Source organism: Phascolarctos cinereus, unplaced genomic scaffold, assembly GCF_003287225.1.
Source record: "Phascolarctos cinereus isolate Bilbo 61053 unplaced genomic scaffold, phaCin_HiC Scaffold_2;HRSCAF=192, whole genome shotgun sequence".
Taxonomy (NCBI): domain Eukaryota; kingdom Metazoa; phylum Chordata; class Mammalia; order Diprotodontia; family Phascolarctidae; genus Phascolarctos; species Phascolarctos cinereus.
Genome location: NW_027555625.1, coordinates 229731129 through 229748721, shown reverse-complemented (window position 1 = coordinate 229748721; position 17593 = coordinate 229731129). Strand labels below are relative to the sequence as shown.

Here is a 17593-nt window from a genome sequence, read left to right as displayed (position 1 = left end):
TAAAAAAAACTTGCCCTGTACCAGGCACTGTGCTAAGAGCTGGGGATACAAAGAAAGGCAAAAACCTTGGTTCCTGCCCTCGAGGAACTCATGTTCTAATGGGGGGAGACGACAATGCAAAAAAATGTCTACAGGGATATACAAAGTACAGATGTAGGGGGCAGATAGATGGCACAGTGGATAAAGCTCTGGCCTTAGAGTCAGGAGGACCTGAGTTCAAATCTGGCCTCAGACACTTGACACTTACTAGCTGTGTGATCCTGGGCAAGTCACTTAACCCTGATTGCCTCACCAAAAAGCAAAACAAAAAAAAACAGAGTACAGATGCAAGGCAATCTCAGAAGGCACAAGGAGGAAGGAATGGGAAGAAGGGCAGTGAGAGGAAAGGTTCAGGCACCATAAAAAGTATTGAACAAATATCTCATTTGATCCCCACAACCACCCTGGGAGGTAGGTACTATTATTATCCCCATTTTATAGTTGAAGAAATTGAGGCAGACAGAGGTTAAGTGACTTTCCTAGGGTCACAAAGCTAGTAAATGTCAGAGGTCAGATTTGAACCTAGGTCTTCCTGCCTCCAGGCCTAGTGCTGTATCTACTGAGCCACCTAGCAGCATGCCATTGCAATAGTGATGAGGGCCTGCAGCAGTGTCAGAGGAGAAAAGGTGCTGAAGGACTTTCAGAGCCAAATAGAGGGTTTTATTTTTAGTTCTGGAGGTAATGGGGAGCCAGTGAAGTCTACTGAGGAGGGGAGTGACATGGTCAGACCTGCCAGCAGAGTGTAAGCCATTGGAGCCATGGTGGGCAGGGAAGGGAGGAGAATGTAAGGGCAGTTGTAGTCGGGGTTCAGTGTTTGTTGAACATTGAATGATTGGATGATACTGTCTGCCAAGATAGGAGTCATTTCCTTCTAGGGTACAGAGAATAGCACTGGCCCAACAATGAACATATGGGGACCGTGGTCTCTAATCTGGGGCAGCTTAATATAAGGGGAAGAGCTTGGGATCAGGAATCAGGACAGCTGGATTCTAGTCCCACCAGAACTAGACCATGAACTAGCAACATCACTTTAGCAAGTCTTCTCTGCGCCTTGGCTTTCTCATATATAAAATGAGGGCTTGGTCTCTGTCCGGGATTCTTAACCCGGGGTCTGTGACTTTGGACCTTTTAATATTTGAGTAACTATTTCAATGGAATTGGTTTTCTTTGTAACCTCCTGTATTTTATGCATTTAAAAACATTCTGAGAAGGGATACATGGGCTTCCCCAAACTGCCTGGGGTAGTAGGGGAAGGGAAGGGACTAAACCAACAAAAAAAAAGGTTAAGAACTCTGGGTCTAGATGATCTCGAGAGGCAGCTGGGTGGTTCAGTGGTTAGAACGCCAGACTCAAGAAGTTAGTAACAAGAATTAAAACCCATGTCCAGAGTGTCAGTTAAGTCAGGAAGACCCAAGTTCACATGTAGTCTCAAAACACTCTGTGATTCTAGTCAAGTCATAACCTCTCTGGGCCTCAGTTTCTTCATCTGTAAAATGAAGGAGTTGGACGCAGCGCTCTCCAAGATGCCGCCAGCTCTAAGTCTGTGATGTCTGAGATCTCTCCCAGCTGTAATATTCAATGTCCTAAGGTCCCTCCCAACTCTGACATTCAACATGATCATATACTAAGCTGGTAGGGGACTTCAGAAGTCACCTCTTCTAGCCCTCTTCTTTTACAAATGAGGAAACCGAGTTTTAGGAAGGTTAAGGGACTTGTCCAAGTCAGTCATGCAGGTAACAAACACTCAGGTAATAAGTGGAAGACCAGAGATTTGAACCCAGGTCCCCTGACTGTCTCCCCTTTTCTGAGGCCTCTTTTACCTCTGACATTCCACATCCTAAGGCTTCTTCCAACTCTGGCATTCTACAACTCCAGGAGATCTGTTTTGAGTGACTAGTCCATCACCATAATCTGTTGGCTTGACCACTCTGCTCTCTGTTTATCATCTCCCCCAGCACTCCAAGCTATAATTACGCACCTAACCCTGACAAGCATTGGATCATGAGGTACACGGGACCGATGAAGCCCATCCACATGGAATTTACCAACATGCTGCAGAGAAAGCGCCTGCAGACCCTCATGTCTGTGGATGATTCGATGGAGACGGTAAGCAGGCCCTGCCACACCACCACCCTTCACCTCACCTCCTTGGCACACGGATGCCCCCTCTCTTGGATTCCCCTTTCTTTTCCTTTGCCAAGCCAAACACTTCTGCCATCCGATGGCTTCTAAAGCCACTGGTCTGAGGCATCGTTGGCTGGCGAAGAAAGCAGAATGGAGGATGAATAATAACAATGATGATAATAATAATAATAAATCCACCTCCCAGCAGACACAGCCCAGCACCCACTGCCATCCTATCCAAGGAAGGAAAGCACCCTTGACAAGGTGGTGGTGGTGGTTGTGGTCATTGAGTTGTGTCTGACTCTTCATGACCCCCATTTGGGGTTTTCTTAGCAAAGATACTGGAGTGGTTTGCTATTTCCTTCTCCAGCTCATTTTACAGATGAGGAAACTGAGGCAAACAAGGTTAAGTGACTTGCCCCAGAGTCACCCAGCTAGTAAGTGGGGCCAGATCTGAACTCAGGAAGATGAGTCTTTCTGACTCCATGCCCGACATTCTATCTGCTACGCCGTATATCTGCAAGATTCCAAACGAGAGAAGGAGAGCCCGTGGCTTCAGAGGCACGATGTCCTCACTCACACTCATCCCAGCCCAAAACAGTTTCTAAGCCGCCTGAGAATTGTTTTAAGATCCCAAACCAGCCAGACCGGATTTGGAGAATTCAACCAGTAGCCATTTAACAATGGGATTACTTGAGGTCTGTGGTTTATTTGCTCCCACCATGCACTGTGGCAGCCAGAGCCTCCGGGAAATCCTGCAACAAATAGCAGCTGGGGTTCTCAGAACCCAGGCTGGCTTGGTTTTCAAGGCTCTCCATGTAAGCCTCTTACCTTTACTTTACCTCTCTTTTCCCAGTGGCTTCCTCTGTGCCCACATGTGTGAGAAAGAGAGAATGAATGAGAATATTTACGGAAGGAACACAACAAGAGAACAGAGAGAGTGGAAGAAGGAGAAAGGGAGAGAGGGAAGGGGAAGAAAAGAGAGGAAAAAAGAATGAGAGAGACAGAAGCACCCAGAGAGGAAGGGACAAAATGAATCTCAACCTGAAGGTGCAACAGGAAAGGAGAGAAGCTGAGACCTTTCATCCTTGTTCTGGCAGAGCTGGCTGTGTGACCCGGGCCAAGTGCCTCATCCTCTCCAAGCTTATGAAAGACGAGGAGGTTGGGATCTCTGAGTGGGACCATATGGGCCCAAGTGTAGTGAGCACTCGTGGGTGTGTATGGGACAAGGCACTCTAAGCCAGTGGCTGATCAGTTGTGAGGACTTGGCGTGTTGGAGGTCTAGCACAAGGTTTTGTGTTTCCTCATTTTCCCTATCTCAATGTGCATCTCATCATATCCCATCAGGAAAACCAATGCCAAGGAAGAGGAAAGAGAATTCAAGAACTAACCATGGGGTCCCAGGCTCATAGTGTACAAGCTGGGGGGGGGGGCCTCGGAGAACACCCAGTCCAAGCCCTTCGTTCTACTCATCAGTAAAAGGAGGGGGCTGGGCTAGGTGGCCTCTGAGCCCCCTCCCAGCTTGTACCCTATGAGCCTGGGACCCTGAGATCCTAGGAATCATGACACTCACCTGACCAACTTCTCAGAATGATCGTGAGGAAAGTGCTTTGGCTGAGGCAGAATTCGAACTCAAGCCTGCTGATTCCAAATCCACAGTTCCATCTTCAAGGTTGATTCTTAGTATCTGACCAAAGAGCGGATAGATCTTCACTGCTCCTTTGAGTGACCACTGACTATATGTGAGCTCCCATGTTATCTAACCACTGGGAGAACTGCAGACATGACTAAGAGGCCCTGCTCTCAAGGAGGTTATAGTCCAGTCAGGGACTTTTCCTTGTGCACACAGATACGGAGTAGAGTAGAAATGCACATAAGAGAGGTACAGACAAGATGCTAGAGGAGAGAGAAGTCACTTCAGAAACCCAGGGGAAGACTCGTATGCGGTGGGGAGAGCCCTGAATTTGGAGGCAAAGAACTTATTAGCCATGTATGTGACTCTGGGCAAGTCTTCCTTGAGTCTTGCAGAGTTTGCATGCGGGAACCTGGGTTTGAATCCCATTTCTTCTGCTGACTGCTTCTTAGTCGCCTAGTCTCTCTGGACCTCCAGTTTCTCATCTGTAAAATTTCTCAGCAGTAACCTTTTACTACTTGACTCACAGATTTGTTATAAGAAAAGGACTTCGTAAATCAGTATAGCCCTGTATAAGTGTGCTGGCGTGGGGGTGGGGGATGAGGATGGTCACAATAGATAGAACATATCTATTGTTCTGCAGAAAGATTTGAGTACAAATCCTGCCTCAGACACACCCTATCTGTGTGACCATGGATAAGTCACTTAACCTCTCTGGGCCTCGGTTTCCCCATCTGTAAAATGGGGATAATAATAGCGCCCATCTCCCAGGTGAAGATCGAATGAGTTAACACATGTAAAGCGCTATGTACATGCTACTTGTTCTCATTGTTAGTAATTGAATAAGGATGTATATGGGCAGGTAGAGAGTTGGTCATATGCACACTCTATGCAGTTCCTCGTGCTGAGACCACATGGCCTCATTCATTTCTGTTGTTTCAGATTTACAACATGCTGGTCGAGACAGGCGAGCTGGACAACACCTACATTGTTTACACTGCTGACCACGGCTACCACATTGGCCAGTTTGGTCTGGTGAAAGGGAAATCCATGCCCTATGAGTTTGACATCAGAGTCCCTTTCTACATAAGAGGCCCCAACGTGGAAGCAGGATCTTTGTAAGTCCACTCCTTTCTTGCTCTGGGGAAGGGGTACGAAGTTGTCTAGGGACAATGTTAAGCCCAGTCCAATGCCAGCATTAGAAAGAACCATTTCGGGAACATGATATACATGGCTGGAATGCGGGTCTTCTTTCTCCCCAAATGCTACATGAGACTCAGTCCCATGTGTCTCATGTCATTGAAGTGAAGGCCCAAATCTCAGAATCTCTTAACCCTCCTTAGGGGCTAGCATCTAGCTACATGGGGACATCTGCCCAATGCTCATGGATGGGGATGCTCCATGACTTCTCTGCTCTATCAGAACAGAGCTCTATCTATTTAGGGCCTGGTCATTGTCAGATAATAGTCTTGCCACCTTGGAAGAAATAGCCAGCCATCTACAGAGATCAGGAAACAGGAAGCTGTCTCCTCTCAGCCTTTTCTCTTGTAGGGGTGTTTGGGCAGCAGGGCTCCCATGGCCCACAGTGAATAGCTCTCCTTCAGCTAACCTTCAAGGTGACATGTTCCTCCTGGGAAGTGCTCTGTCTGGGATGGAGGAAGTGTAAAAGGACTTATAATGATCAGAGTAACTTTGATCACCTGGGAAATTATGTGGCTGGACTCCTGGGATTTTCGATATGCAAATATTCACCATTAAGCTGTGCTTTGGGACTGATGTCTATAATGAGCTGAACACACACATGCACAACTAAGGTTTCTTCTAAATGAGTGCTGAATATAGGATGCAGAAATAGAGAATCGGGAGTCTCCTAAAGACACAGCTAGATTAAAATATGAAAAGCTAATGCAGTAGAGTAAGAGACTAAAAATCGGGACACCTGGCTTCTGATCTCAGCCTTTTGCCACTAACTAGTCATGAGGCCTTAGGCCAATCACTTCCCAGCTTGATGTCATGGAAAGAGCACTGACTAGATGCCAAATGAGAGGATGTAGGTTTGAATGGCTTGCTCTGTGAGATACTACCTGTGTGACCTTCAGCAAGTCCCCTTCCTTGTCTGGACCCAAATTTCCTCCTCTGTGAAAAATAAAAATCATCTAAGCTATTTCCTGTGTCATTGAGGATATAATAAGAGAAAGACTCCCTGTCAGTAGTGAGTTTATGTAGTTCTATTTTCAGATCATACTTACGGCACTAATCTAGCCCTGAAGCCTTACAAAACCTCTTCAGTTGAAAATGCTCCTAACCATCCACAGGTGAAACCAAAGTGGATGAAAAAAGTATTAGCCAGGTAACAATATGCAGTTGGACAAAAAACCCACCGCAAAGTATATTTACATGTACTGCATATTACTTCTATTACTACTACATACTACTACATACACTTCAGATTAACGGTAAGGAGGGGTCAGAATTGATGAGGAAAGGATTGAGCTAGATCATATTTGGAGAATCTTGTGTTGCTTTCAGTGATCTCAAGATTATTCCCTGGCAGCAGAATTTTTTTTCTTTTAAACACCAAAACTCTCTGTGAGTCACGGAACACAGTGACCCAAGAGGAAGAAGAAAGGCCTGTGGTAGACTTGAGTAGGGCAGCAACATGTGAGCAACAATGGCAGAGGAGGAATTTTAAAAACCCTGTCAAGGATATGCATGCTCATACAAGGAGATGGGTTCGCAGGCCATGTATTTGGAATGAGGGACAAAAGCACGAGTGCTGCGAGAAGAGCCCACTAAAAATAGTGAGGCTGGATCAATCCAAAATTGATGCCCATTGATTCTTTTGGCTAATTTCATATGTCATCCAAAGAACAGGATCTAAAACATTCCTCGCCAAAGATGGTCCCCTCTTCCCTACGTGTTTCTTCTCCTAAACCGTTCCCCATGAGGTTGGCCTGTTAGTGATGAGAGCACATGGACCAGTCATGGCTGTCCCATAGATCCGCCATGTAACTGGGCACAGTAGCAAGGACACTGGATTTGGCGTCAGAGTCTAGAATTCATCTCCCAGCTCTGCTAATTATTACTGAAAGTCACTTAACTCTGATGTAAAATGAGGAGATTAATTAGACTAAATGATCTAGAGGGGCACATAGCGTGGATAGGACGCTGGACCTGGAGCCAGCAGGACGTAGGTTCAGATCCCACTTCAGACACTTACTAGTGGTGTGACCCTGGATGAGTCACATAACTTCTCTGTGCCAGTTTCCTTATGGGTAAAATGTCAGGAAATAGAGGGAGAGAGTGGATTCTCTGGTCTCCAAGGTCCCTTCTAGCTTTAAATCTTTAATCCTATGATCTTTGAGATCTCTTTCAGTTCCAGAGCCTGTGATTCCAAATCAGCTTCTCCTTTCAGAGATGTGACTTTTGGATCTGTAAAATAAGGGACCTGTTTCTTCCAGTTCTAAGATCTGTTGCTCCATGATCTACTTGAGACTGTGTGCAAGTCTCAAGGGACAGTGGAGAAACTTCACGGCCCTTTTGCATGATGGGGGATTCAGATCTGCAGGAACAACCACAGTGACAACTTACTGAGGCATGAATCTTCCCCATCCAGTCATCTACTGCCCCTTCCCCCCAAACCCCACAGATTTCAGGTTGGGATGAAGTTCCAGCTGCCTTCCAGTCTTCCCTGGTTCCCTAAGGATGGATGAATACACAGATACAGATAGATATTTAGAGAGATGGATGGATGGGTGATAGATCAGTCGGTCTTTATCAAGTGATTACTATGTGCTGAGTGCTAGAGATAAAAATTTAAGGAAACAAAATAGTCTCTGCCCTCAAGGAGCTTACACTCTAATGGGTGAAGGCAGCACACAAAGGAATGCTGCAAAGCATGGGGAAGGGGGAAATAAGGAAGTATCACAAAGAGAGTGCAAGAAGTGGCGTGGAGGCCCAGCAGCAAGAGAAGGGCTTCATTCTCCCAATTTCTTCCTGCATCCTCTGAAACTTGGATTCTAAAAGGCTCTAACAGGAGCCATGGTGAGGAGAGTGTGGGCTGAGGCTGACCAGTGGGGCTCTGGTGTGTTTAATAGGAACCTCTTCAGGAGCTGGGTTCCCAGAGGCAGGACTCAGCAGAAACTGAGATGAACTCTTTCCCCCACTGTCTTTTGTGTAGAAATCCCCATATTGTCCTGAACATTGACCTGGCGCCAACTATCCTGGACATTGCAGGCCTGGACATCCCTTCTGACATGGATGGCAAGTCTATTCTCAAACTTCTGGATACCGGAAGGCCAGTCAATAGGTAAGAGTATCTGGGAGTTGAGAAGGGGGAAGAAAGAGAGGACATGTTCCTCGGTCCCATTTGTGCCCACCCATCTGCTCAGTCAGTCCAGGAAAGGGGCTACGACCCAACACACCACACAGACCTTGCCCTCGTGGAGCCTGTAGGTTGGCAGGTGAAACAGCGCACATCCACATACAACAGTCCTCCCAAACAGTAGCTAAGCAAATCCCCAGATGCATGGTACAGATTAGATAAGGGCTATGAAGAGATCTCTGTGATCCAAAAGAGACCTCTGTATTCCAGATAAGCTCCATGAAGAACATGGGTCTTAAGTCTAGAAGGATGGTGAGGCTTTGGATAGAGATGAGAAAGGGGAAAACTGTGAAGATTCTAAGCTGGAGAGAAGGTAACCTGGCCATTAGGCAGAAAGACTAGGCAGTGCAGCAGAAATGGTCTAAGGTAGTCTGTACTTCTCTCCTGGCCTTACAGCTAGGGTTAACGCAGCATAAGCGCAAAGACAATGGTCTTAAAGTTAAACGAGTTTGAGCCCCAGCTCTGACCTTCTCTGTGTAACCTTGGCCACTTGACATTTCTAAGCCTCAATTTTCCTCATGTTTAAAATGAGGATACTAGAGAAGTAGTAGGGAATAGTGGAAGCAGCTCTGGTTGTGGAATCAGAAGAAAGACCTGGGATCAAATCCCAGATCTTCCATTTCACTAGCTTTCTAACCTTGGGCAAGTGGTTCACTGAAAAGTACAGGGTTTGGAGTCAGAGGACCTGGCTTCAAAACCCAGCCTTACTACTTACTATGCATGTACCTCAGTTTCTTCATCTGTAAAAAGGACTAAATCTAGGACCCAATGAGCCATGATCCTGTAAGTCACACTGCCTCATTTGACCTCAGTTTCACCATCTGCAAGATGAGGGGGTTGGACCAGATCACCTTGGTGTCCATGAATTTCTCTGGGGGGTTATTTAATCTTTATTTTCTCTAACCTCTAACTAAAATTTATCATTTAATTATTAAAAACATTATGTTCTGAGAGGGGGTCCAGAGGCTCCACTAGACTGCCATAGGGGTCCATGACACAAACAAGGTGCAGAACCCCTAGAGCTCATGTCCTCTAGTGTTTCTTCCCAGTTTTAAGAGTTCTGCGATCCTGCTTATTATATTCTATCTGCCTCACTCACCAAGCTATGAAAATACTAGATTTTCTGCAAGGCGATAGTGACATCTCGTGGGCTATCATGTAACTGTAGCCTTAAATCTTGTACTGTCCAATCTAAGCTGCTGCCTGGAGCACCAGAAGCTGGTCAGACCTCACTTGCCCAGGACTGTTAGCTGTCCAGATCCTCTAGACACGAAGGGAGAAAAGGTGGGGGCACCAACAGGTCCCCTCATCCCCTTCCTGAAGTTCACATCTTCTCTTAGCTGGATCCCTAAGAAATAGGCTCCATTTAACAGCCTGCTGTCAATGTCTGGAGTAGATGCCGCCCCATGTTGGGTCTTCCCTTGACCTCCTTGGAGATAATTTCAAGAGGAAGGAATAGGAAGAAAGATCACTCTTCAAGGAGCCTATTGCAGAGAACGCAGAGGCAGCTTGGGCTTTAGTCTGATATGGGCTCCTTCTGTGACCTTGGGCAAATGATTTTCCTTTATGAGGCTTCAGTTTCATATAGGGATGAAAATGTTAAAGCATTATCAAGTGCCGGGCACTGTGCTAAGCAAATTCAAGCCAGCAAGACAGTGCCTGCCCTCAAGAGGCTTGCCTTCTGATGGGGAACACCACCACATAAAGAAGAGCTGGAAAGCAGGGGATGGGCTTACTTCCTTTAGGTGACTTCAGGTCAAAGATCAGTAAGGACAACGGAAGACCATCAGAGCTATGGTGCATTTATCACATCATAAAACAAATGTCATAAAAGGTGGCTGGTGTCACAGAGGAAGCCAGAGGCCCTGAGTCCGATGCCCAGTTCTGCCTCTTATTACCTGTGTGGCAGCAGGGAGGCTTTCTTTAGCTTCCCTAGCTATAACGTGAAGGTTTTGTATTAAATCACTGCAAACGTCCCATCCGGCCCTAGACGAGATTCCAGGAGGACCCTTGGCCCTGCAGATAGCATGTTCCTATTCTCTGCGACGGCTAGCACCACTGGGTTGGCAGATCCAAGGCCAGCTGACCCCATAGGCTCTGGAGGGGATGGGCTCTGTGCTTGTGTTGAAAACTGAGCTGTGTGTTTTCCCTAGGTTCCACTTGAAAAAGAAGATAAAGGTCTGGAGAGACTCATTCCTGGTGGAGAGAGGGTAAGAAGGAAGTCTTTTAAAGAAACTAACTGTAGACCGTCATGAAACTATTAAGGGCAGAATGTCTACAGAGCCTTGTGCCAGGGGAGATACAAAGTTGAGATAAAACATGGGCCCTGCCCTCATAAAGCTTCCAGTTTAGGAGGAGAACAGTTATATCACACAATATTACATAAGTGCATTGAGGACTGAATCTGTCTGAGCAAGGTCCTTATTGACCAGGAAGCTCAGGGACAGCTTCTAGGAGGAGGAGACATGCCCTGGTGCTCATCTTTTTTCTCTAATGTGTCTTCAGTCTCTGAGATGAAGGCATAGGTATAGAGGGATAGCTTTTATAAGGAATAAGGGCACTTTCTCTTTTGTGACTGGAAGGAAAGCAAGTAACAAGAGTTAATTAAGTATCTACTGTGTGCAGATCCAAATACAAATGTGAGATGGTCCCAACCCTTCCAATGCTTAGTTCTCTTTGGTGGGAGCAGCACACAACACGTTGGTAGATGAATACAGTAAATGCAAAATAAATGCACAGTGATTGGTGGCAAGGTGTGTTACTAACAGCTGAGGAAATGGCTGAAGGCCTCTTGAAGGAGAATGTACTTAAGCTGAGCCTTGAAGGGAGCTAGGGTTTTCAGAAAAGATGGCGGTAAAGAGGAATGGCATTCCAGGGGGGTGGCCTGTACAAAGCATGAAGGTAAAAGATGGAATGTCGTGTGTGTGTGGAATAGCCATTCGGCCTGTTTTGTTTTAGTTTTTTGTTTTTGCTAGGCCATGGGGTTAAGTGATTTGCCCAGGGTCACACAGCTAGTAAGTGTCAAGTGTCTGAGGCCGGATTTGAACTCAGGTCCTTCTGACTGCAGGGCCAGTGCTCTATGCACTGTGCCACGTAACCGCCCCTATTCAACCTATTTTGACTGGAGTGTGGGGTGCATAAATCAGCTCAGAAAAACAAACCAGCAGCCAGATCATAAATAACTATAAGTAGCAAACAGAGAAGTTTATGTTTTGTTATAAAGGCGATAGAGTTGACCATAAAGTGATATAACCAGATCTGTGCTTTAAGAATATCAAGTTGGCTGGTGTTTGGCCTGGTCCTCTGGTGGATCACTTGAGTTCTGGAGTTCTGATCAGTAGTAGGGCCAGCACCGAGCAGGTTTCTGGACCAGGTCTGGCACCAAGATGGTGGGACCCTGGCAACCAGGGGAACCAGGCTGCCTAAGAAGGGGCCAACTGGCCAGGTCAGAAAAATGGAGAAAGTTAAAGCTTTGGGATCAGGTCCATGAGTGACTACTGTACTTGTAGCCTGGGCAAGATAGGGAGACTGAGTCTCAAAAAAAAAAATCAGTTTGGCTATGTGGAAAATGGATTGGAGAGGGATCCAGGGAGATCAGTTAGGAGGCTTTTGAAGAGTCCAGGTGAGAGGTGGAGAGGCCCAAACCAGAGTGTTAGGGGTGTGAGAAGTGGGTTTATAGGAGAGATATTGAGATGAAATGGCAACTGATTGGACTGAGGAGTGAGAGGAATGAATGAATGGTATATTGAGTACTTAGGATGTGTCAGGCACAGAAGTACCAGGATAAAATACAAAAAGTAAGACCCTCCCCATCACAAGAAGCTTTTATTCTAAAGGGAAGACAACAAAAGTAGTGGTAGCCAAGGAAAAGGTGCTGTGGTCAAGGTGTAAAGGAGATTTCCCACAGCGAGGGGCTGCTGAGGGGAGTTGTAGGGTGATTGGCTGACATGCACTCTAGCAGTGGTAGCATGGAATTGATTACTGTTCCCAGAACTAATTAGAAATTGAGATTAGAGAGGGGGACAAATTCCATAGTGTATGGCATTAAAGTAGACAAAGAGAAACACCATTATAATGGTGATAGTGGGCTAATTATACTAAATACTCACAAACTGGGCTAATGGTGGACAAAAGAAGGATGTTGCCCTTGATGGGGGGGAGGCACAATGGATAGAGCACTAGCCCTGGAGTCAGGAAGACCTACCTCAGACACTTACTGGCTGTGTGACCCTGAGCAAGTCACTTAACCTCTGTTTGCCTCAGTTTCCTCAGCTGTAGAATGGTGACAATAACAGTACTTACCTCACAGGGTTGACGTGAGGATTATAAGAGATATTTGTAAGGTGCTTAGCGCTTAAACAATGCTTGTTCGTCACCACTGAAAAAGACAGGAAAGTAGGAAGAGGGGTGGGTGTAGGGCAGCAGGGGGGTAGGGTCTGATGTTCTGAGGCATTTGGAGGACCATGCTAGCAGAGCTTAGGGTCGGGGGGATTCTGCCAAAACCTGGGGCATCAGTGATAAGCATGGAGGTGCAAGGACCGTTGGTGGTGAGAGGAGAGAAGAAGGTGGATCGTGTTTTCCTTCTTTCCATGGTGTTTTCAAAGGCTTCTTTGACAACAAGCAATTTACTCTTCACATCACCAATGGCCATTGAGCGCTGAAATAAGCCAGAAGCTCCCAAAGCAGAGGGACGCTGGACACTCAGTAGTCAGTCAGCTAGCATCTATGAAGTACTATGTGCCAGGCACTGTACTGAGTACTGGGGACGCACAAAAAATGGCCAAGCTGAGACTTGAAGGAAGCTAGGGAAACTAGGAAATGGAAATGAGGAAGAGATTCTAGGCAAAGGGGGACAGCCAGCAAGGGAACAGCAAGGAGACCCGTGTAAGAAGACTTAGAAAAGAGAGGGCCAGGCTGTGAAGGGCTTTAAAAGCCAAACAGAGAATTTCCTTTCTGATCCTGGAGATAATGAGAAGTTACTAGAGTTTGTTGAATCAGGGGAGAGGAGGAGTGACCTGGTCAGACTTTCACTTAGGAAGATCATTTAGACAACCGAATGGAAGTTGGGCTGAAGCAGGAAGACCATCCAGCAGGCTACTGCAGTTGTCTGGATGCGGCCTGATGAGGGCCTACACCAGGGTGGGGCAGTGTCAGCGCAGAGAAGGAGGCATATGGGAGAGATGTTACAGTGGCAGAGATGTCAGAGGTTGACAAATGATTGTACACTGGGGAACAGGGGGGAGAGAGAGTGAGGAGTTAGGATGATGCCTAGGCTTCCAGCCTAGCTAACTAGGAGGATGGTGGTACTCTTAATAGTAAGAGGAAAATTAGAAAGAAGGGAGGGTTTAAGGGAAAAGGAAATGCATTATTGGACGTGTTAGTTTCAGGTGTCTGTGGGACTTTCACGTTCTTCAAGATGTCTAATAGGCATTTGGACATGCAAGCAAGACGAAAGGTGAGGAGAGAGGTCATCAGCACAGGGATGATAAGTGAATCCACAGGATTCAATTGAGGTTATAAAGTGAAATATCATTGGGAAAGAAGAGAAGAAGGTCTAGCACACAGCTTTGGGGAACATCCAGTTAGTGGGCATGCCCTGGATGAAGGTCCAGCAAAGGAGACTGAGTAGGAGTGCTCAGATAGCTAGGAGGAGGAGAACCAGGAGAAGGGAGAGTCCCCAAAACCTAGAGAGAAGAAAGTATCAAGGAGAAGAGGGTGTTTGACAGTGTCAGAGGCTACAGAGAGGCCAAAGAGGATGAGGACTGAGAAAAAGGCTATTCAATCTGATCATTATGAGATCATTGGTAACTCTGGAGAGAGCAGTTGTAGCTGGATGAGACTGGAAGCCGGATGGTAAAGTTAAGAAGAGAGGAAGAGGACAGGAAGTGGAGGTGCTGATTGTTGAAAGGCTTCTGGAGGAATTAGCGATCTGCTTTGGGGGGAGGGGAATGGAAAGAAGGGAGTGGTCAGTGGAGGATGGAGAATGAGCTTTGAACAATGCAAGCAGGGGATCAGAATCGCTGAGATGGGGTGAGTAGAAAGGACTGGAAGCGTGTTACTCATTGAGGAATGAGTTCTGGTCGTTATCCTTGCCCATAGGGGTTGGGGGGGGCGAGACTGTCCCAGGGTGTCAGGCAGCTGTGTGTGTGACTACAAAGGGAAGGAAGAAGGGGTTAGTGTGGAGGGGGCCTGGAAGGGGAGCCCTGTGGAGCTGAAGGTGTCCAGAAACGGTGGCTTAGAACTTGGTTGATCTGAGGTCTTACATTTAGAAGAAAAATTATTTTTTTTCTTAACTTCAAATCAAAATGACAATTTTCCCTTGGGCCTGAGATGCAGAGGAAGATTTGTATGTATGAGGTAGACAGTTCTGGGAGAACTAAATCACTGTGTGAGCTTGGACAAATTACTTCTCTTTTCTCTGTTTCGGTTTACTCTCCTGTGAAATGAGGAGGTTGAACTAACCAGTCTTTAAGGTCCTTTCTAGCCAATATCCCAGCACTGACTGTGCTCTAAGCCCCCTCCCAGCTCTGACATCCTGTGTTCTAAGCCCCCTCCCAGCTCTGACATTCTGTGCTCTAAGCCCCTCCTAGCTCTGACATTCTGTGTTCTAAGGACCCTTCCAGCTCTGACATCCTGTGTTCTAAGGACCCTTCCAGCTCTGACATCCTGTGTTCTAAGCCCCCTCCCAGCTCTGACATCCTGTGTTCTAAGGACCCTTCCAGCTCTGACATCCTGTGCTCTAAGCCCCCTCCCAGCTCTGACATTCTGTGTTCTAAGGTCTTTGCCAGTTCTAACTCTCTGTGATTTCTCTTCCCTATAGAAAACTGCTTCATAAAAGAGAGAATGATAAGGTAGATGCCCAAGAGGAAAACTTCTTGCCCAAACACCAGCGCGTGAAGGATCTGTGCCAGCGAGCAGAGTACCAGACAGCTTGTGAGCAGCTGGGACAGGTGAGAAGCGCGGACGGGCAGCTGGCCCCCAGAGGGCCCTCGGTGGGGAGAGGAGACTCTTGGAGCAGCTTCCCTTCCCATTGGAGAGCTGATGACGAGGGCTTCTGTTTCTCGGGCACTCTGTGGTCAGTTACAAATTGCTTTATAGCCGTTATCCCAATTGAGCCTCGTCAGAGAGCAGAGAAGAGGTGAGAGGAAATTGAGTCCCAGAGGGAAGGAAGGCACTTTGCCCAAAGTCATACAGGTGACGGAGGCAAGTTTTGAATTCTTGTCTGCTAACACCAAATCCAGTGCTCTTCCTTCTGCTCACTTGGTGGCCTCTCTTCTCTGTGGATGTTAAGAGGCATGTTAAAGCATCTCAAAAAGTTTGACCAAAAAGGACTTACTGAGCACCAACTGTATGCCCAGCCTGGTGATGAACCCTTCAAGTGGCCTTCAAGGCCCCTTTTTACTACATGATCTCTGTCTTCAGTACTTACCCCCTGTTCTAGCCAGGCTCATGGCCTTACAGCCTTTCAGCCCCTCGCCCCAACCCTGCCCAACACACACACATACACACACACACACTCTGTCTCTGTCTCTCTCTCTCTCTCTCTCTCTCTCTCTCTCTCTCTCTCTCTCTGTCTCTCTGTCTCTCTCTCTCTCTCTCTCTGTCTCTGTCTCTGTCTCTCTGTCTCTTCATCTGTCTCCTGGGGATTGATGCGGACCCCGCATCTTGCAGAAGTGGCAGTGTGTGGAGGATGCCTCCGGAAAGCTCAAGCTTCACAAGTGCAAAGGACCCCTGCGGCTGGGGGCCAGCAGTGACGGCAACACCAAAGGCTTCTCCAACCTCATGCCCAAATACTACAAGGGCAGTGCCGAGGGCTGCACCTGCGAGGACAATGAGTACAAGCTGAGCCCCGTCGGGAGGAGGAAAAACTCTTCTCCAAGAAAAGTGAGTGCCGGGGCTGCTCGTGGGGGGTACGGAGAGTTTCCTCTGGCTGCTCTTTTCTCTGCTGCAGAAACAAAAGTAGGGGTGGGAGGGAAGCAAAGACCGCGAGAGTTTGCCCAGTTAGCCCACTGACCCCCAGCAGAAGCTGGTGCCCCCAAAAGGAAAAAAACAAGGGTTTAGAAGTTCAGAGGACAAGGGGGTGCAGATCACTAAGCCTTTGGGGTTTACAAAGTGTGTTCTGGTCACATATGGTATTTTCTGCTATCCAGTGTCTGCTGCATTTCAATAGCTCAGCTACTTCAGAACCACAGAATCCCAGATTGTCTGAGTTGGGAGGGAGTTTGGAACACAGAATCTCAGAGCTGGACAAAAACCTTAGAACACAGAATCTCAGAGCTGGACAAAAACCTTAGAACACAGAATCTCAGAGCTGGAACAGAACATCAGGGCCAGGAGGGACTTGAGAATATGGCACTGCAGTTAAAAAGTGCCTTAGATCCAATCTCCTCATTTACAGAGGAGTAAAATAACACCAAGAGGGATTACACAGGTTGCCCAAATCCATATGGCAATCAGTGTACTAGCTGAGCTGGGCCTATGACTTAGGTTCCTTGACTTCTGGAGCATTGGGGTCAGGATCAATGGTCATTGGTGATATGTGTGCTGGGCACCTCCAGGGGAAGCACTGAGAGGGGAGGATGATCTTAGTAGAGATGGGAGATGGGGCAGACTTGAGAAGTCAGTGGTGAACATTGTTTTTGGAATCAGAAGACCTGAGTTCAAATCCACTGTCTCCTACTTATGATGTATAACTTCAGGCAACTTAACCTCCCTGGCCCTTAGTTTTCTCCTCTATCAAATAAGGGGTTTGAGACTGGATGATCTATAAGATCAGTCCAGCTCTAAATCTTATGGCGCCCCTCTAATCGACATTGGCTCTTCATCAGAATGGACATCCCATCAGCCCAAACAGGTAGCTCTTGCAGAGCTAGGCCTTATATTAAAGGATTATTCTCATCTTTGGGCAGCTAGGTGGCCCAGTGGAAAGAGCTGGATATGGAATCAGGAAGACTTCTCTTCTTGAATTCAAATCCAGCCTCAGACACTTACTAGCTGTATGACCCTGGGCAAGTCACTTAACCCTGTTTGCATCAGTTTCCTCATCTATAAATGAGCTGGAGAAAGGAATGGCAAACCACTCCAGCATCTCTGCCAAGAGAAACCCAAACTGGGTCACAGAGAGTCGGACACAACTGAAAAATAACTTAACAGCATTTCTCATCTTCCCTGCCCCACGCATGCCCACCTCAGGAAGGTGAAATCCAAATCCTCTAGGGCAGTTGGCCTTGTTCCTTCCCAAACCTAGGATTTTTCCCAGGCATGGCCCCAGTTCCCCTCTGACTCAGATAAATGCGCCCATTTGAAGGATGGAGTGTGATTAGAGGTGGCAGGCAGCAGCCACCAGCCATCGCTTCTCAGCCATGTTTCTTGCCTCTCATCCCACAAATGCAGGTCCTCAATTATTTAGCAGA

At 47.1% G+C, this 17593-nt stretch overlaps 1 protein-coding gene across 1 annotated transcript in view; it reads left to right on the top strand.

Moving 5' to 3' along the window:
• The window catches only part of SULF2 (sulfatase 2), a 138992-nt gene that overhangs the window by 102333 nt on the left and 19066 nt on the right, over positions 1 to 17593 (top strand). Inside the window, exons 6-11 of the mRNA XM_020984167.2 lie at positions 1995 to 2145; positions 4739 to 4914; positions 7977 to 8105; positions 10334 to 10390; positions 15001 to 15130; positions 15852 to 16068. Coding sequence (XP_020839826.1) covers positions 1995 to 2145; positions 4739 to 4914; positions 7977 to 8105; positions 10334 to 10390; positions 15001 to 15130; positions 15852 to 16068 — 860 coding nt within the window. The remainder of the gene's footprint in view (positions 1 to 1994; positions 2146 to 4738; positions 4915 to 7976; positions 8106 to 10333; positions 10391 to 15000; positions 15131 to 15851; positions 16069 to 17593) is intronic.